The 21,855-nt window shown below is 34.2% G+C and overlaps 1 protein-coding gene across 3 annotated transcripts in view; it reads left to right on the top strand.

Moving 5' to 3' along the window:
• The window catches only part of GOPC (golgi associated PDZ and coiled-coil motif containing), a 71,448-nt gene that overhangs the window by 15,016 nt on the left and 34,577 nt on the right, over positions 1–21,855 (top strand). For all 3 annotated transcript variants that reach the window (XM_079939164.1, XM_079939163.1, XM_079939162.1), the window contains exons 2-7: positions 8,841–9,005; positions 14,220–14,395; positions 15,378–15,543; positions 17,920–18,015; positions 18,679–18,843; positions 20,967–21,147. In XM_079939164.1, coding sequence (XP_079795290.1) covers positions 8,841–9,005; positions 14,220–14,395; positions 15,378–15,543; positions 17,920–18,015; positions 18,679–18,843; positions 20,967–21,147 — 949 coding nt within the window. The remainder of the gene's footprint in view (positions 1–8,840; positions 9,006–14,219; positions 14,396–15,377; positions 15,544–17,919; positions 18,016–18,678; positions 18,844–20,966; positions 21,148–21,855) is intronic.

Genomic DNA, 21,855 nt, shown 5'->3' with positions numbered 1-21,855 from the left:
TGCTCTGTGGCATGTGGGATCTTCCCAAACCAGGGTTCGAACCCGTGTCCCCTGCATTGGCAGGTGGACCCTTAACCACTGCACCACCAGGGAAGTCCTGTTGTGTATTTTTACACGATTATATGGATGGAGGATTAAGGTCTAGACAGAGTAGAATAATAGGAAACTCTGAATAAAAAATTACTTAGATTTTGGTGCCACAGAGTAGAATCCAGAAGTTAAGAATTATATTAGAAAGGAATTATCCTGATGGAAAAGAGTTTGAGAGAAGAAATAGAATAGTAATGACTGCATTTACAAATAAATGGTAATGATAATCCTCAAAATTTGTTTAAATACACTGCCTCTCTGTCTTTTTCATTCCTGGGGATACTTCATTCCTATGTTGCAGAATGTGCCCTGAAGTTTCATATATCTCCCCACTCCATTCCAGCTGATATTGGAGATCCAGGGACCACATTTTTTTTTAAACTAAGTTTTTAAAAAAATATTTATTTACTTTACTTAGGCTGTGCCAGGTCTTAGTTGAGGCATGCAGACTCTTAGTTGCGGCATACAGACTTCTTAGTTTTGGCGTGTAGACTTCTTAGTTGCAGCATGTGGACTCTTAGTTGTGGCATACGGACTCTTAGTTGCAGCATGCACGCGGGATCTAGTTCCCTGACCAGGGATCGAACCGGGGCCCCCTGCATTGGGAGCACAGAGTCTTACCCACTGGACCACCAGGGAGGTCCCCAGGGACCACATTTTGAGAATCACTACCTTAGAAAATCTCACCATTGGTTGTTTAATGGCCTTTAAATGAAGGCCATGGTCTTAAGGCTCAGAGATCCTCCTAGAGTGAGGTCATTTTGTCCTTGATGAGTTCTAGGGAAAGAATATCCTGATGGTCAGCTTTGTTTTATTTTATTTTATTTTATTTTTTCTGTAAATGAATCCAAGATCAAATATAGGAAAGTGAAGAGATTGGGTTAACTGGTTGATTAACTGGTTTTGATTTTGCTTTTTAAAAGATTTTTTTGGATATCACTTGAAAATTTAAGAGTTGAAGGTTGAAATCAACTGTTTATTAATTTTCACTCTTTGCTAGTTATAGTGTTGCCAAGGTAAGACAGTGAGGTGAAAGATGGTCAGCCTTTTTTTATGGTCAAGCTAATTTTTAGTCTGTTATTTACTAGCTGTGTGATCTTGGGCAAATTGCTTAAACTCTGATTTCCAGTTTCCTTAGCGATTAAAAAAAAGAGAGTATGATGGTAAGAATTAACAGATGGTGCATGGTACATGATTGCTTGCCATATTGGTAGGTAAATGCTTGCTTTATGGTAGCTGTGAATATTGTTAGTAAGTCAAACATAGGTATCGTAGCTGTAGAAACACATTTTTCCTTATGGCTAACTGCTTGATAATACTTTTACTACCTTGCCCTGAGAGTAAGAATTGGGTTCAAAGTGCTGTTTTGCTACTGACCATTTGGGTAGCCCTAGAAATAAAAGCAGCTTTGATGGGCCTTGGTTTTATTATCTAAATAGTAATCGTCATAATCATAGTTTTTATGTTCTCTAAGATCTCTTTGATTATAAAGTTCTGTGATATTAGGAGGTTAGCCATTGAATAAAATATGGAAATTTCTAATCTTCACATAAAATTTACCATTAACTAACTTTTCTTAGCAGCTAAAATGCTGATATCATAGACAAGAAAAGAGTTATTTAAATATTATGAAGTATAGAGTAAACTTGAAACACTTGTTTTGTTCCAAAATAATTAAATTGGGCTTTGAATTTTGATACCTGCATCCTTGCTTTGTAAAGAATTTTTACTTAATTTTTAAAAATTTGAGCGACCTCTTGAGAAATTATTTCACTTAATGAAGAGTCCATGTTTCTAGTAGGCCACTTTCAAAAAACCTCCATACTACCCTGTTTTTCCTTGCCTTTTTAGAATACAGTCACTTCTGATTTGAATATTAGTCTGCCACATTAATTAATGAATACCACTTGTGCCTCTTTAGCATCTTTCTTAATGCCAGTTTTACTCAGTTATTAATAAATCATGAGATTTTTGGTTTGAAACATAAATCATAGTGGGACAACCAGACAATATATACCTCTTGAAACACACAGTGTACTTCTTGCCACAAACATTTAAGTACCATAGTTCCTCAGTATTTGCAGGGGATTGGTTCTAGGCCTCCCCGCCCATACCCCTGCAGATGCCAAAATCCATGGAAGCTAAAGTCCCCTTTATAAAATGGTGTAGTGTTTGCATATAAGCAAAACACATCTTCCCGTATATTTTAAATCATCTCTAGATAACTTATAATACCTAATACAATGTAAACGCTATGTAAATAGTTGCCAGCATGAGGCAAATTAAGTTTTGCCTTTTGGAACTTTCTGGAGTTTTCTCTTCTGAATATTTTTGATCCACAGTTGGTTGAATCTGTGGATGCAGATTGCATAGATATGGAGGGCTGACTGTAAATCTAAACCTTTAGATCTACTTGTAGTTTATAGGAAATATAAGGAATAGAGGAATATATTAGACAACACTGCAAAGAAACAGTAAGACAGATACAGAATGAAAGTCAAAGTAATGAAAAAAAAGATAAGGGTTGTTATAGATTAAATGGCCTATTTTAAACTATTTCTGGGTAGGTTTACTTTAGCATAAGCTTCATATTGCTCAAAAAGTGCATATTATTCAAATATCTATTTTCCTTTTGTGATTATTTTATTTCAAAGATTATAAAACTCAATAGGTATTTTTTTGACTAAGAAGGACTGTCTAGACCAGGCTCATTTGTACTTTAAAGGTACAGTCTTCAGGGAATACTGAACATTCTAGTAATAGGTGATTTTAAATTTTTATAATTTTTTTTTTTGGTGGGCAATTTGTTAAATTGATGCATGTCTATAATACATTTTTATCATACACGTAAGTTTTTTGTTTTTTTGTTTTTCTTTTCTAAGGTTTTTGGTTAGGAGTATTTGTGAAAGGTGTAAAAACTGTTAAACTAACATTCTTTTCTGGAAGGCAATAGAAGTGAAGTTCTACTTTATTTAATCTCTTGCATATGTTTACTATATTTAAAAAATAGAGTCAAGTACTAGTATTATTATTTATTTTAGCATTTAAATCTTAATGGAATTTGTTACTGTTTCAGATTCATAATAAAAGGGCCGGCCCAATACATCAGCTACTAGCCTGATGTGGCTATTGTGTGTTTGAAATATGGCTGGTCCAAATTGAGATGTGCTGTATGTGTAATATACATAATGGGTTTGAAGACTGAGTATCAAAAAAAGAATGTAATATTTTAATCATTGTTTTATATTATTATATGCTTGAATATAATATTATATGATATTTTAGATGTGTTGGGTTAAGTAGAATATATTATAAAACTTGATTTTACCTGTTTAATTTCACTTTAAAATAATTATTTATTTACTTGGCTGTGCCAAGTCTTAGTTGCAGCACGCGGGATCTTCAGTTGTGGCATGCAGGACTTAGTTCCCTGACCAGGGATCGAACCCAGGTCCCCTGCATTGGGAGCGTGGAGTCTTAACCACTGGACCACTAGGGAGGTCCCTAATTTTACTTTTTAAAATGTGGCTGCTAGGGGACTTCCCTGGAGGTCCAGTGGTTAAGTCTCCATGCTTCCATTGCAGGGGGCATGGGTTCAGTCCCTGGTGGGGAAACTAAGATCCTGCATGCTGCGCGGCACAGCCAGAAAAATAAAGCAAAATAAAATAATAAATAAATAAAATGTGACTACTAGAAAATTTTTAGTTACATATGTGGTTCATATTTAATTTCTTTTAGGCAGCGCTATACTAGAATATCACAGCTTTTCTATTGCAATGAAAACATGAGCTGAGGATTTCTGGTCTGAGAAGGATCACAGTGGATTGATAGTTTTAAATTTTAAAAAATCTTTTGTAAAAACAGAAAAACTAGCATAACAAAAACACCCCACAAAACCCAGTGATAGCCTCTTCAGCAAAACTAAATGAGGAGGGCATATCCTCACAAACCCCAGAACATGGGTTGGTCAGGGTAGCAGGACCAACACAGAGTGCATGTGGATGAGCACCTGTGGGGCAAAAGAAATAAATAATAGCAAGGGGACCCAGGCACAGAAATCACTAACAGAGCCCCAAAGGAGAAGACATCACTTTGGATGGGAAACTTGAGCAAACGATCTAAGAACAACTGGCAAAACTGCCACCAGGTTGCAGGGGAATGCAAAACAACCATGGGGACACACTAAGCAGCAGCGGGAAGATTAGAAAGTACTTGGGGTGGGCTTTCAGAATCTCAGAGATTTCTAACAAAACTGCTTTTGAGAAAGACAGTCCAATTCTGAAGAAACACTGCTGGAAATAGAATCCAAATTCAGCAGGGCAGAAACATGAAGTTTGAAGTGAGGAGAGTTGGTATTCAAGATAGGGGAGGAATACATACATAGGAGGTTGATTGCAAAACAGTAGTTCTGGCTACAGACAGGCCATTGTTTTAAATAGTTCAGTTTAAGGCCAGGGGTGGGAGCCCGCTAGCCTGAAGCTAGGAAAGCTCCCTCTGCTCACCTCAAACCCCTCCATGGAAGTCTCCTCCTACCTAACATGTACTACACGAAAACCCATTTCATTTAAACATGAGTAACAGAAAAGGATTTTATTTAAACCCCATATAAATGTACTGTAATCAGAAAAGGTAAAAATTAATAGAATAATGTGACAACAGACAACGAAGGCATATCAGAAAAATAAGGCTGCAAAGCAGTTGGAAACTGTAAACTGTATTAGAAAATAAAGGAAATTAACAATGTTATTCACCTATGAATAAAACAGAATAATTCAGAGATAGGAAAACTCAGAAATAAAGTAATAAAAATAAAAAGAATACTTGCAGAACTTTGGGAAAAAATAGGAAAAAAAATCATTTCAGAATGGATCCTAATTTGGAAGAAGTGTAAAAAATAGGTAGTGCAGTAAGTACAGCAAGAGGAAGAGGATATACAAGGGGAAAACAGAAAGGATTTGAGAGGAAATTGCAAATATAAAAGATAGGGAAAGAATAATTAATATTAGTATAATTGGAGTCCCTGAAGAAGCATGAAACAAAACCAATATTTAAAACTTCTATCAACAAACTCTCATTTATTGCTGGTAGGAATGTAAAATGGTTCAGCCACTGTGGAAGACAGTTTGATGGTTCCTTAAAAAGTTAAACATAGAATTATCATATGACTCAGCAATTCCACTCCTAGGTATATACCCAAAAGAATTGAACACATGTACACAAACAAATATATGTACACATATGTTCATAGCAGCACTGAACATAATTGGCAAAAGATGGAAATAGCCCAATGTTCATCAACTGACGAATGGATAAACAAGTTGTGGTATGTACATACGGTGGACTATATAGCTGAATATATTATATCTGAATTTTTATAGTTAAATATATTATTCAGCTCTAAAAAGGAGTGAAGAAGTACTGATACATGCTATAATATGGATAAACCTTGAAAACATGCCGAGTGAAAGAAGGCAGACACAAAAGGTCACATATTGAATGCTTCCATTTATATGAAATATCTGGAATAGTTAAATCCATAGAGACAAAATGTGGATTGGTGGTTTCCAGAAGCTGGGGACAGAGAGAGTGGGGAGTGACTGCTTAACAGGTACGAGGCTTTCTTTGGGCGTGATGAAAATGTTTTGGAACTAGATACAGATGGTGACTGCACAACATTGTAATTATAATAAATGCCACTGAATTGTTCACTTGAAATGGTTAATTTACTGTGATATGAATTTTGCCTCAATAAAAAACAAATTACCAACCAATTCACTCTTTAAAACTATAACAGAGCATTGAATATGCATGTTGAGAAGAGTACACATGGACCTAGAATGATTAACACCATGCTACATTTTAGTAAAATATGGGACTAAAAATAAAGCAGACACAAGATCAAGTCACTTATAAGAGAAAGAAAAGATTAGGATTTTGGACATTTAAATAGAAGCGTTTCATACCAGAAGCCAAAGGAGCAACATATTTAAAATACTCAAGGAAAGAAGATATGAGCCAAAGATTTTATATGCAGCCAAACTGACTTCAGATATAAAGACCACAAATAAATAGTTATGAACATGCCAGAAATCAGAGAATACTGTTATGAGAGCTTTCTGAGAAATCTACAAGGCTAGAGAATGAGTTGAATTCATAGGAGCAGCTCTGGTAAAAGGTCAAGTGGTCAGTATAGAATTTATTTAATAGTGGAACTAAGACTATCAGTGTTAAGGATGGGAAAATGTTTAAACATTACATATTGTATGCTCTGCATTATAAATATAGCGCAACTACCGAAAATGGGAGAAAAGAGTATCTTGAAAGTAGTATAAGCTTGATGATTGCTCATAGTTATTAGCTGAAATACCAAGATAACGCTTTATCAAGATGCTGGAGAAGAGTAAGAAAAGGGGGAAGAAAATGCTAATAGTTTCGTGACTGTTCATAGCAAGGATGTTATCTTAAATATAATCTAAAGAGGAAATTAAGGATATTATCTAAAAGTAATTATTAAAGTTACAGAGTTTCCAGAATACTAAAAAATATATATATTTTAAAATCTAGCAATGAGCAGTTAAGACCTTACATGTGTATGTGCTATTTACAACTATAAAATGAAAAATATGAAAGGTTAAAATAGACAAAATTATACCAGGTAAATGCAAATAAAATGAAAGTAGGAGTTGCAAACTTGATAACAGATAAGGTAGAATTCAGGTCAAAAAGCATTTAATGTGGGGGAGGAAACTACTGACATATTGAGCTACATTGAAGTTAAGCACTCTGTTCATCAAAAGACACCTTTCAGAAAGTTAAAAGACAAGCCACAGAATGGAAGAAAGCAATTGTAACTCATACCCAATAAAGGACAACCTTATTAGTAATCAAGAAGTTTTCATTAAAACCACAATGAAATGCCACTACATTCCTACCAGAATGGCTAAAATTAAAAAGACTCACAATACCAAATGAAGGCAAGGTTGTGAAACGATCAGAGTTCTCATATATGGTGGGCATGTCAGTTGCTACAACCATTTGGAAAACTGGCCTTTTCTGCTGAGGTTTAACATATTCATACTCTGTAAACCAGAAGTTTCCTTCCTAGATATATACTCACCAGAATTGTATTCCATAGAAAGCTATGTAGGGTGTTGCTAGTGTACCTGTCTTCACCTCCTTACCTGCACATATCATATAGCTAAAATGTCATTGAGAGAAAATGTTCCACGGTTATATGGTGTTGATGGTTGCACAATTCTATGATTATACGAAAAGTCACTGAACGGTACACTTTAAAAGAGTGAGTTTTAATGGTAAGTGAATTATATCTCAATAAAGCTGTTATTAAAAACAAAAACAAAAATGTCATTGAGAGCATGTAGTGATTTCCTACCAGATTTAATCTCAGTTTTGGTTTATCATCCAAAGCCATTTGTTGTATCTAGCCTCACTTTCCTATCCAGTTTTGTGCAGTCTGTCAATGTACAGCCCCTGTCAGTAGTCTAATCTCCTTGCTAATAACACCTTCATATTCTAGTAAGTGCTTTCATATATAAGATTAATAATATGAAAATAGTCAAAGCCATGGGTATTATCCCTATTTTATTTATTAAAAAAATCTTATTTGAAGTATAGTTGACTTACAATATTACATTAATTTCAGATGAACAACAAAGTGATTTGATATTTTTATAGATTATACTACATATAAAGTTATAAAATATTATCTATATTCCTTGTTGCTGTATATTACATCCTTGTATCTTATTTATTTTATACCTAGTAGATACTATCCTATTTTAAAATCAGGGAAACTTGAATGGACACAGTGATTTATCTGGAATCACAGGGCTAGTATTAGAATTTGTTTCAACTTCAAGATACTTATTGAGCATCTTTTATGTAGTAGGCACTAGTTGGTGCAGTTGGGATGTTTAGGTAGATTCTAATTCTCTGGTCTCTCTACTCAGAGAATTTACCTACGTTGCTTCTAGTCTGTCTCCCCTTGCTAGTCTTCTCATCTCTTGACTGCTTTACTGCTTCTATTTGTCCTTGTTGTCATTTAACTTCAAAGCCCTTCTAAACTCTCTTTTCCTCACTAACCTTCTTTAAACCTTTCTTTACTTTGAATTTCTTGGGACCTGACCGATTCTAAATATATCTGTAACTTGCCACACATTTTTCTTTAGTTGGTTCGATGCATATTTATTACCTCAGTTGATAAGGAAGCTTCTCAAGGGCATAAATAATTATCACCTATAATTTAGAAAGTATTCTCTACAATTTTTTTCCCCTCATTGAACCAGCATACTTGTTGGCTCCGTAGATGCTTATTAGTAAAATTATGTTCAATAGAAAACTAAGGCCTTGCCTTGGTCTTTAACCTACTTGTTAGTTGGGAAGATCAAACACACACAAGGGATATGTCCTGTTTGCAATTGTAAAACAATGTATCGATTGTGAAAAATGAAAAGCTTCAGATTGAATGGCTGAGTGGCTCTGATGAGTTGTTCTGCTACAGTGTAACAGTTAGCTGTAGCTTACAGTTAATAATGGACTTCTAGTGTTCATCTATTCATTTCAAAGATAGCCTATGTCATTCTTGAATAATAATTATTAGAGTCAAAATAAAGAAAATTAAGCATACTTAATGTTTTTATTGTAGCTGTTTTATTAAAAAAATTTTTTATTGAGGTATAGTTGATTTACAACGCTGTGTTAATTTCTGCTATTGTTGCTGTTTTTATAAGGCACAGTTGGTGGATCTGAAATCTGAACTGACAGAGACCCAAGCAGAGAAAGTTGTATTGGAGAAAGAAGTACATGATCAGCTTTTACAATTGCACTCTATTCAGCTTCAGCTTCATGCTAAAACTGGTCAAAGTGTTGACTCTGGTACCATTAAGGCAAAATTGGTAAGTAGTTTAGAGGGTAACATATATTTATATGTGTTTTAGAGGGTGAAAAGGACAATCTTTAATGAGTCTTTTTAATTATAAAAGTTAATATGTGCTCCTGGGAAATTTAGAAAATACAGGAAATGTGAAGGTCATCATAATCATCCACAATCTTATCACCTGGAGATGATCAGTGATAACATCAATAACCAACTGGTACTTAGAATAGGATCTTCTTCCTATTTAAAAAGATCTATATAAATACACTTAAAAGATATTTGTGATTATAACATATAAACATTTTTTTGGACCTATTGTATCAGTTAAGATTAAGTTCAGTTACATGTAACAGAAATCCCAAGTAACATTGGAATTATTCTTAAATAGTACAAATTATTTTCTCCTAGTTAAAGAAGCCCTGAGACAGGCATTCAGAGCTGATATGGCAGCTCCACAGATATCAGGGATCCAGTTTCCTTTTGTTGTTCTGCTCTGCCATCTTTAGCTCATGGTTTCTGTCTTCAGGATTTCTTCATATCTGCATTCCAGGCAGGAAGCAGGAAGATCTAAGGGCAAAATGATGCTTCCCAGCTGCATTAGTTTTCTTTAAAGACCTTTTCACGGAATCCTCGTCAGCTTTTTGCCAATCATTTAGCTGTCTCACTGGCTATCCCTAGCTGCATGTCATTCCCTTAGTTGGTCACATGACCACCTCCAGTAAAATTGGAGTTCTGTTAATAAGGACGAAGAGGAAAATGGAATGGGGTGCCAACCGGTGGCACATTTTTTCTTTTGCTCTTAATATAAGTATCTTCCCTGCCACTGAGTGCTTTGTCATGCTTGCATAATGTTCATTGTGTAAATGTTCCATGATTAACTATTGCCCTCTTAATCAATGTAGGTTGCTGAAATAGAATTTTTTTAAAGTCTCATTTCTGTTTAACCTCATATGTATTGTGTACTATGTACCAGGCACTTTGTTAACTATAGGGGATACAGCAGTAAATAAGACAGATAAAGCTTGGGAGAGGCAGAAGATGAAATGATGTTGATGATGAGAGTAATACAGTTCAAAGTTTTACTCGTTTTCAGTTAATTCTGTTTAATTGGTTAGTTTCTAATAAGGATATGTTAGAATTTATTTAAATGAATATTTACATTCTCCTAAAGTCCTTTTAAATTCTGAAATTCTATAAATATAAATTATTAGTGTTGTTTTATTTAACTGAAATGAGTCAGATTCATAACTGCTTCTTTGGAATGTTTGATACTAACATTGAGAAACAATGTACAATTTCACTAGAAAAGGATTCACCTGACATTTTAACATTAGATTTGAAACATGGTGCTGTAGTGGAAAGGCACTGAACCAGGTGTGTTAACTAATTTCGATAAAACAAACATTTTTAATCTAATCCTGTGCAGTTACTATTGCTTATGGATTTGCAAATATATTTGTTCTAATGAACTTTACCCAAGTGATATTCAACATATGGGAATTTTCCTTGTAATGATTGTACCACTAAATAAATTCATTTGTTTGATGTTTTTCTAATTATAAAACTTTTTTCTTATATCTTAAGTCTGTCCCCTCTGTGGAGGAGCTGGTAAGTATGCCATTTCTGTTTTGCTTTAATATGTTACGCTGAAATGTTCTTAGTGCTTTATTTGCATAGTACATGTTGTCACTTTGTATGTATTTGAAAGTGATATTAACGATGGTAATTTTTTAATGTGCCAATACGTGAAAAGTTCAGCGAGTAGCCCATTGCTCTTTTCGCACCTTGTGTTGTTAAAAGATTTTTCTTTTGTTTGTGATTTGTTGCCATTATTTGCAGAACCCATCAGCGTTTGACAACTTCTGAGCTTTGTAACTTGCTCATAGGCTACTTCAAAAGAACAATTGATTTTCCTTATGCAGGCCTAGCTCTTTCCTCCTTTTCTGTTTGAATTTATTCCCAGAGAAAGAATGTGCATGTTGGTTTCTTATTTATCCACTGCATGTGTTATAACTTTTCATCAGTCTTGAGAATAATTGTGTGGCCTTTGAAACAACTGAATTTTGAAACCCTTTTTATTTTGGAAAATAACAATATATAAATTCTTAATATTTTTCCCACTACTTCAACCTAATCAGGTTCTAAATTGTCATATGACTTTTCTTCTTTTGAAAATATACTGTTTGGATATCGGAATACAAAATTAACTTCTTTGTTGTTACCTAATGATGAACAGGTTAACTAAAACAAAAAGGTTTTTTCCTTTAAATCTAAAAGTGAGGGCTTCCCTGGTGGCGCAGTGGTTGAGAGTCCGCCTGCCGATGCAGGGGACACGGGTTCCTGCCCCGGTCCGGGAATATCCCACATGCCGCAGAGCGGCTGGGCCCGTGAGCCATGGCCGCTGAGCCTGCGCGTCTGGAGTCTGTGCTCCGCAACGGGAGAGGCCACAACAGTGAGAGGCCCGCGTACCGGGGAAAAAAGAAAATCTAAAAGTGATTAACTTCAGTGTTCTTAGTCCTATTCTTGCTTGCATCTGTTAATTTCAGGTCTGCAAGTTTGTCAGATTCATTAGGGGTTTAAATCATTAAAGCAAAGTAGTGTCTTAATATGTTTCTCAGATTTCATAAATATTATATAAATAGCTCATTAAAGTGTAAGTAGATAATCCTCAACATAAAATTTATTTAGCCCGTAAATAAAAAATTCTTGGTCTCTAGGAACTCATTTTATGAAACAAACAGCATTAACCTCAGTAAATGTCATAAAAAAAGATTTTTGTTCATCTTGTCCAAACTGAGGTTTTGTAACTGATACCTGCCCTTTTAGGAAAGAGATTCTGAAGTAAATTGAGATGTTAAGAATTCCAAAGTTGTTGTAAAAAGAGGATTCTAGATTATTAGTTCTTCAGATTAAAAAAAAAAAAAAAATCTAGGGACTTCCCTGGCGGCCCAGTGGTTAAGACTCCGTGCTTCCAGTGCGGGGGGCATGGGTTCAATATCTGATCGGGGCACTGAGATCCCACAGGCTGTGGGGTGCAGCCAAAAAAAGTAAAATAAAATAAAATAATTTTTTTTAAATCTACAAATTGTGTTCTAATGGTTATATTTGTTTTTTTACACAAGTTGAAAAAGCATGCTAATTAATCTTCCTTTTGTTTATCACATATATAATGACAGATATTTTAATCAAGGAAGTGATAAATATATTCAACATTTGGTAGTTGTCATTCATTTTAGTTTGTATTTTTTTTTGTTATTGTTTTTACGATTGTGGTACTCACTGCCTTGTATTTGAGTATATCATATATTGATGTTTAAATATGTCATATATTGATATGCTGTTGTCAAAACAGTAGATCAAAGCAGACATTGAAATTACTACCAAATACATTCCATTAATTGTTAAAAGTTTGCTTACATTTGTTTCTCAGCTTAATATTCACGATAAAAAGGGAAATAATTATAATAGTCACTACTCATACATTAGAAACAATATCATTTGCCATTCACTCAATAGAAACATTCTTCTTGTGCTGAGATGTAGATCTTTATTTAAATCTCCTGAAGGGGACATGGTGTAGTGAACAGTGTCATCCACATCTCATCAATAAATATAACTGAATTTTCACAGGATTTATAGATTCTGTACATAGTGAGTCAGTAAAAGCAGTTCTCTAAGTCAGTAAAAACACTTCCACTCAAATTTGGGATGGTTCTCTTGATCCAAAAATAACACTTAAAAGATCTTTTGTCCAACTCTCAGAAGGGTTTTATTTTGCCACACAGTCTGTGTGTGTGTGTGTGTGTGTGTGTGTGTGTGTGTTTGAATTTGAATTTGACTCCCTTTAGGCAGGATTTTGTACCTTCTGTTTTCCCCTCCACTTTGTCTTGTACCTGCCTATCTGTTCTGTGCTTGAATTCCAAAGGTATTTACATTTGTAACCCTTGATGTATAGGTACACTGTACTTTATACTTTGAAGGTATATTGAGAATTATTTCTCTGACATTTGAGCTGGTGATAAAAATTTGATGGCAAAGATCTTAAAGTTATATTCTCTGGCTAACACCTATAAATTCATATATATGGGTTATCTACCAAGTGGAGCATAGGATGGCATCCTTTTTTGAGAGTAAAAATGAATATCCATCCAACCTCATAGTAGGCAAGTGAGGCCAGTATTTTTCCTCAGAAAACAGTTCTTCAGTCACTTTAACATATGGACAAATAGATGATCCAGATCCCAAAGTTCAGTGATAATCTATACCATAGATATACCATAGATATATATACATAGATACTATACTATAGATATCTATGCTATAGATATTTTTTACCATAAGCCATATTTTTTTAATTGAAGTATAGTTAATTTACAATGTGCTAATTTCTGCTGTACAGCAAAGTGACTCAGTTATACACAAATATATCTTCTTTTTTAATATTCTTTTCCATTATGGTTTATCCCAGGAGATTGGATATAGTTCTCTGTGCTCTACAGTAGGACCTTGTTGTTTATCCATCCTGTACATGATAGTTTGCATCTACTAACCCCAAACTCCCATTCCATCCCTCTCCCTCCCTCCCGCTTGGCAACCACAAGTCTCTTCTCTGTGTAGACATTTTTTAATGTGTAAATATTTTAATGCAGTTGTTACCAGCATTTCTCCATGACCATAAAATGTTTTAAAAGAATTGGAATATCTGTTCTAATTTAAGCATTGTCAGTTTCTTATAATGCTGTAAGATAAATTGGTCATAGAATGTATCTCTGCGTCACTGAATGGCTTTGACCTGTTTATAGAATTGCTGCATTAAAGTTCATTAAATGTTTGGGCACAACCACCAGAGTGATTACTTTGGTCTAGTTTTAGAGTCATTTTTAGGAAGTAGGGAGTAGATTTAATTATCCATTGAAGCCATTACTATTAGTGTGTGATAACATGAGCTTAGAGAAGGCTACTAATCTTGGTATCCTCAGGATCAAGGTGCCCCAAGCCATGTTATTATCTTACCTAGAAGTGGTTCCAACACCTTCTGGTACTAGTTTAAAAAAAACTGGATCCAAATCTTTGTGTTCCATTTTATAGAAACGAAGTGGTAATTTTTATCATATGCTTTCATTGTTGGTGTCATAGATTGTGTGCTTTTGTGTATTTTAAGGAACATGGTCTATTGCTAAAGAGTCTTAAAAGTGTATTCATTGCATTATTTTTTATAAAAAAATTGCAATAGGAAAGAGAGCTTGAAGCAAACAAAAAAGAGAAAATGAAAGAAGCTCAACTTGAAGCTGAAGTGAAGTTGCTGAGAAAAGAGAATGAAGCCCTTCGTAGACATATAGCTATTCTCCAGGCTGAAGTTTATGGGGCAAGACTAGCTGCCAAGTACTTGGATAAGGAACTGGCAGGGAGGTGCGTGGAAAATGAGTACCCCTGTGCTCTTAGGTGACCAACTGCATAGTTAAAGAGGTTGACTCTTATCTCTTTTGGTAAATGAAATATTAATCTTTGTCCTAAGAGTGATTTTATCATTGACTGTAGCTTACTGTTAACTTAATATTGATAGCATAACATATTGCAAATTTATTTAGCCATACTAAATAAGTATTTCCGGTTTACACACACACACTGTTAGTAAATTACTGTGAAATGCTAACAACTCTTAGAGCTGCACTTTTTACCATTTCCTGCCTTGACACCATAACAGATGATGTTCCCATGTACGGCAGGACTTCCGTAGGAATTCTTTCTGTGATCATTGAAACCCAGTCTTTCTTGCCCCTCAAAAACATGTTGGAATGACAGTGGTTTTATCATAATAATACAGAGTTCTGCTTGTATTAATTTTTTATGGTAAATTATTCACAAACTTTGGTGATTCATTATTATTACTAAATAATTTTCAGCTTATTGTTCTAATGTCATATTAAGGACTGATGTGGAACAAATAAAAATAATTTATATCATCTTGAAGTGCACATTTTCTAATAATTTTACCACATTTAAAGAAATAATCATTTTGTAAAAAGATACTCTCATTGGAAAAAATGTTTTGTACAGTTAGCCTCACCTAAAGACTAGTGTGATTGCATGCAAGACATGAAACATGTTAATTGACATTAGTAAATTGTTTCTAAGATGTATATGAATTAAGTATGTGACTAAAGAAGGTCTCAATCATTCTTTTTTTTTTAAACTGATTTTCCCTTGAAGACACCTGTCTCTTTCAGAATTTTCATGTCTCTAAATCTGAGACACATCAGGAGGTTCCTGAGTATTAGTTTTATTACTGAATTAGATTTATGCAAAAACTACTTGTGTTCAGTAATTCTTCTGAATTCTTTCTATAGTATGTATAATAAAAAACTAACTGAATTCTTTTCCCAATATGAAGGGTCCAACAAATACAATTACTAGGACGAGATATGAAGGGACCTGCTCATGATAAGCTTTGGAACCAGTTGGAAGCTGAAATACATTTGCATCGTCACAAAACTGTTATCAGAGCCTGTAGAGGGCGTAATGACCTGAAGCGACCAATGCATGCACCACCAGGCCATGTATGTTTGCTTTTCTGCTGTTTCTCACTCAGCCTTGCCCTTTCTTTAATCACAAGTCCTTTGCATTTAAAAAAATTCTACTAGTATTTAAAACCTTTATTTAAAAGTGAATTAAACTTATTTAAAATAGGTACATATTTAAAGTTTCAGCAACCCATATAGCTCTTTACAGATTTACTAATGCCCAAAAATGATATTTCTGAAGACAGTGAACTATTGCTAGCAAATGCATGTTGCTTTGGCTCATATTTCAGAATTTTCCTGAATCTTGATTAGGCATGTTTACAAATATTTTAAGCTAAGCAGAGAGCGTGTGATCCCATTGATAAATTGGCAAATATTTTTGGATAGTTCTTTACAGGGGACTTTTAGTAACTAGATTTATTTGTAGTTTCTAAACTAACATTTATAACTGTTTGGTCTTGCATTAAGGTGGAATTTGAGGTCTGTGTCCAATTGTCTGCTTCTGTAGCCACCACTGTACAGGAGGTTTTCTTTCTACTTGGATAAAAATTTATTAAATTTCACTACAACAGCAGCCTAATGATAGAAACCTTAATATAATAAAATCATATCTAACTCCTACCCAGTGGATCACATATCTTAGTAACACATAAAGCCTGACCTTGAATAGTAAAATTATTTGTTGCCTCTGAAAAGATTATTGCAAGAAAAATTGATATGTATGTCTAGTTGGTGGGAGAGGAGTGGCGATTGCAATAAGCACTTATGCCATTGTCTACTTTGGGACACTGTTGGTCCCCATTAACTTCTAGGCAGTGGTCAGATCATAAATGTTATTTTATGCTAAATAAAGGAATTTGAACCTTAACCTGATAATCATGAGGTTTTTCAATAAAATAGTGGACTAATAAGATTTAATATTTGTTTGACAATTACTTTGGTATAGTGAAGAGGATATATTGGAAGAGGGCCTAATTGAAGTCGGAGAGTTACATTTAGAAAGATAATAAAATAAGGAGAAAGTGGTTAGAGGAAGGACAGGTTTGAGAGAAGTACAATCAAGAGGATCTGGTGACTAACTGCTTTTGGTTAATTAGGTGAGTGAGAAGGGAATGTGGGTTTTTGGTTTGGGCAGCTGTGTGAGATGGCATGCATTGATAAAGCAAATAGAGGGAAAGGAAGATTTTCGCAGAAAGATGATGAGATCAGTTTTAGACATGTAGTGTTTGAGGTGCCAGTGGGACAGCCAAGTTATATCTAATTAGATATATGGCTCTGGAATTCTAGAGAGAATTCTGAGTTGAAGATTATTAGGTAAATCATCCTTTGAACCATGGAATTGATTAAGTCACCCAGGGAAAATATATAGAAAGTAAAAAGATGGAAGGAGACTTTTATGGAGTGAGGGACGGAAATGGATCACCAAAGGAAGGAGCCTGAGGTGGAGCTATCAGATATAGGCCATCTAGGAAAGCACTAGTGTAATAGATACCAAAGAAAAGAGAAGGTTTCAAGGAGGGGATAGTGAACAGTATCAAGTTTCTGCAAGGTTCAGAAGGGCAGTGACTAACAAACGTATTCATTGGAAGTAGCCACATTCGTTACCAGTGACTGTAGAGAAGACAGATTCATTGGAGCAAGTGGGGGCAAAACCCTAATTACAGTGGTTGGAGTACTGAATGTAGGAGGCAAGGAAATAACTACAGTTAGGATTAACTGTGTGTGCCGGTTAAGGAAAGATGGAGGGAGGATAGTAGGTAAAGAAGACAGTGGGTGATTGAAGGGTTTTTATCTGTGTTGTTTTGTGTTTGTACATGGTCAGTATTTTAAAGCTGGATGAGACCTGGAGTTTTTTCATGTGCTGAATTAGGGAAGGAGCTTGTAGAGAGAGGGAAAGAGTAAAGGTACCAGAGAAAGAATTATTAATGGAACCAAGGTCCTTTAGTTAAGAGGTAGACTCCAGAACGCAAAGAAATGAAAAAGTAATTAATGATCCAGTTGGCATTATGTTTTTCAGTTCTACAAATCAGTTAAAATGGATATAGATCTTTAAGGCATTTTTCCAGTTAAGATAAAGTTACCTCCTTTCATTTCTTGAAGATATTTGTTTGTCAGTTCCTGGCAGTGATTTCTTTTGTAATGTCCTACAATTTAAAAAGAGATGTACCAGATGTATTAAAGAAGTTAATAAGAGCGTGAGAAAATCATCTGTATTTCACCGTGTTAACAGAGGAACTATTTTTGCTTTCCCCTTTTATCTATTTATTAATTACTTTCTTAACACTATACTGTGTATCCATTACAGGCAACTAATAAAGATTGCTAAAAGCAAGTTATGATAGTATGGGTTTATTCTATAATGGTATATTATTTAAGTAGTACTAATTTTTCTTCTTTTTTTCCTTCAATAAGGATCAAGACTCTTTAAAGAAAAGCCAAGGTGTTGGTCCAATTAGAAAAGTTCTCCTCCTTAAGGAAGATCATGAAGGCCTTGGCATTTCAATTACAGTAAGAAGTAGTGCTTCCAGTCTTCTTTTCTACAGTTGTCTAGTATTATCATGCTCCTTTGTTGGACATCATTGGGAAATAAAGTATTCTGAATATATTTTCTAAATAACTAAATTTATCCCCATGGGTAACAACACACACACAATTATGATTAAAAGCTAGAAGGTGGAATGTACCAAACATTGCATTTCATCCACTTTGTGTTGCATATTTTTTCACATTTTAACATCTGTGAAATTGAGATTCATCTTATAATTATTTTTGTGGAACATAAAATAATGGTTTGTCTTACCGTTCGTAGTGACTCAGATTTGATAAAATCTAATAGTGCTGTGGACTACTAATACATAAAATATATTTATTTATTTATTTACGAGAGCAGCTAATTGTTGTTTTTTTGGTTTTTTTAGGGTTCTTCGTTTTTTGGCTCTGGAATGCGTTTTAAAAAGCACATGTATATTATTAATCGTTTTATTTAGAAGTAACTTTGATATTCATAATAATTTGATTTACCATTACCTAAATATAATAGCAAATAGAATTTCACTCAGTATTTATAATAAGAGATAGTATAGGTGCTTACTGAAATGTTCTTAGGAAAATATCAGTAGAATAGTCTGTGACTATGCAAAGGTAAACTAATTTACTGCTTTTTTCGGTTAGGGTGGAAAGGAACATGGTGTTCCAATCCTCATTTCTGAGATTCATCCAGGGCAACCGGCTGATAGATGTGGAGGGCTACATGTTGGAGATGCTATTCTGGCTGTTAATGGAGTTAACCTAAGGGACACAAAGCATAAAGAAGCTGTAACCATTCTTTCCCAGCAGGTAAGTACCCTTTATGTAACTAAAATTGGATCTGTTGATTGTTCCTTTTTGAATCTGTTGAATATTTTGTACTTCCCTAGGAGGTTTCTCAAGTAGTAAAGTGTATATATATAGATACTAGTTCCCTATTATAGAAGACATTCAGCCAGATTTACTGAAAAAGATTTGCTCTTCTTCACAGCTGTATAGTTTTGAGCAAGTTACTTAAAGTCCTTTATGCTGCAGTGTCCTCATCTGAGAGCTGTAAGGATTAAGTATGTTAATACATATAAAGTGTTCAGAACAGGACTTGGCTCTTAGAAGGCAAAACATTATTAATGACTAAAACGCTATACAAATATAAAGTACTATAGAAAAAACAATGTTAGAAGTGGATTGATTTTACAGTCATAAATGTTGGCACTCAAGGGTCCTTAGAAATCATTTAGCCCAACCCTCTTATTTAAAATGAGTGAACTATGCTTCTTAGAAATTAAATGATTTGCTTAAGGTTGCAGAACATACAAAGAGTTGAGAGTTACATCCAGGAGTCATATTTGTTATCCAGAGCACTTACAATGTTTTTTTGTTTTGTTTTGTTTTGTTTTTTTCCTTCAAGAATAAGGTTGAGGGAATTAGAGAGGTGTTGGTTAGTACATTGAGATATTTGGAGGTGTTGGATCATCAGTATAGTATGCCAGGGTAGAATTGAATCTCAGACTTGAAAGTGAATTTATAGCTCGTTTAGTTTAACTTTACGAGATGCATAAATATCTACAATATCACTAATTAAATAATTGTATTAAAGGGAGGACTTGTTGGTGATAAAACAGTCCATTTCATTGTTGTACGTTGCTGATTTTTAGAAAGTTCTTCCTCATATTAAGCGCAAAATCTGTTTCTTCATGACAGCTACCCACAGACCTGATTCTGTCATCTAGAGAACTTTACTGAAGACCACTGCATTTACCATCTCCCCCCAAATGGTATTTTTAAAGCATTGCCTAAGAATGCAGTGCTAGTCTCTTTAAGTTGGTGTTTTCTCAGCCTGACTTGGCTGTCATCCAGTAGCGTAAGAGTGAGATGAACAGCAGCTGTGGTAAAGGAGATGTAAACAGTCAGTTCATGAGATGCAGTTCATGAGATACAAAGTTGTATGGAAACACTAAGCGCATGTTAAAATTCTGAAGTATAACCTTAAACTGCTGGGAAAGAGGAGCAGCAGAGACTAACTTAGTGAGTAGCAATAAAAAAAAAAAAAAAAATGGCATGCTTTCTTTTGAGCAAAGGCAGGCTATAATTTTCAGAGAATTATAAATACCAGACTTGGGAATAGTGATTGTAGTCTCTTATTAAATGACAATTGTAGCTTGTAATTTTTTTAACATGAAATAATCTGTAACTTTTTACCTGAACATAAAGTTGTTATTAAAGAATTACAATATAAATACTGCACATTTAGTCTAGTATAGTAGAAAGAGCAAGGACTTTGGAGTCAAATTTCCCTTTTTCTGTTTTACTTGTTCATCTTATTGAGAGAGTTACCTCCTCTCTCCAGGACTAACTCAGGTTTCTCATTCATGTACAAGGGACTATAATAATGTTATTCTGAGGATTGAAAGATAGTAATTTTGTACAATAAATACAGTAATTACTATTACTGCTGAACAGAATACCTTAACACTTTGGCACTCGGTGAAAGTTAAGGAAAGGCTCAAGACCTATTCAGTAAGAAACAAATCATTGTGTAGAGGTTTCTTGAATTAGAGAAAAGTTTGTGTGGTACCCTTAGGTGCAACTTTAATATCTGACTATTTAGATGGATTTGCTGAATTGCTATTATGGAAAGTATAAAATGGCAAAATGACTTTTAAACTGAACATTTGTTCCAAAATTCTGTAACTTGAATAAACATCCTTTTTTATTTTAGGTCTGTTAACAAAAATATTTTGATCAGTAGAAAAATCTGTAATATTAAAAGGAAATTACTTTTACCTCTTGAGATTCTAAAATTTCATTATTTGTTGTCTTGAAAGGAGATACATCTGAGGTCCAACTACTACTTCTCACCACAAAGAATTTGGAAATCTTTTAAAATTATAATTACAGTAACTTGGTTTCCTCTTTTTCTTTCCCCATTTTAGAGAGGAGAGATTGAATTTGAAGTAGTTTATGTGGCTCCTGAAGTGGATTCTGATGATGAAAATGTGGAATATGAAGATGAGAGTGGACATCGTTACCGTTTGTACCTTGATGAGTTAGAGGGAAGTAGTAATCCTGGTGCTAGTTGCAAAGACACGAGTGGGGAAATCAAAGTGTTACAAGGTAAAAATTACTCTAAAAGTTATAATTAATGTATTTATTATTAATAAACTTTAAAAATATAAAAGCCTTAGCTGTTCTTTAGTAACACTGTTTTAATGATGGGGAAACCATCATTAACAAAATAGATAGCTTTCCCTTGCTAAATTATAGTTTTATTGTACACCAGTAACTACACCAAAATTTTATTTACATGTAAGTTCTTCTAGAGTCATCTTGGACAAGTATGTGACCAATTACTAAACTATAACTGATCCTTGAAAAATAAATAAAATTCAAGTTTTCTAGACTCTGAAACAAAGACCAACATGCCTTTTAGAGTAGATACATCTTAATGTCATCTTGCTGTTGTAATGCGCATTCTTCTCATAATGCAATGATTTTACAGGCTAAATATGAATAAGTGATTAGACTGTTACGATTGTTATTAATAGAATCAGGATATGTGATCTTGAGGATTTTTGGTTTAGTTCCTTTGCTATCATTTATACATATTTTAAAGAAAAATTCTAGCACTTTCTTTTACATGGAGCAGTGGTTCTTAAATTGTGATACATGGATCTTTGTGGGACCCTGAGACCTTTCAGGGGGTTCTTGAGGTCAAAACTTTTCATAATAACACTAAGGCATTGTTTGTCTTTTTTTGCTGTGTTGATATTTGCACTGATGGTACAAAAGCAATGGGGGTAAAACTATTGATACTTTACTGCG

This window comes from Stenella coeruleoalba, assembly GCF_951394435.1.
Source record: "Stenella coeruleoalba genome assembly, chromosome: 12".
NCBI classification, from domain to species: Eukaryota; Metazoa; Chordata; class Mammalia; order Artiodactyla; family Delphinidae; genus Stenella; species Stenella coeruleoalba.
The sequence above is the reverse complement of the archived record's forward strand: the minus strand, read 5'-3'. Positions and strand labels throughout refer to the sequence as shown.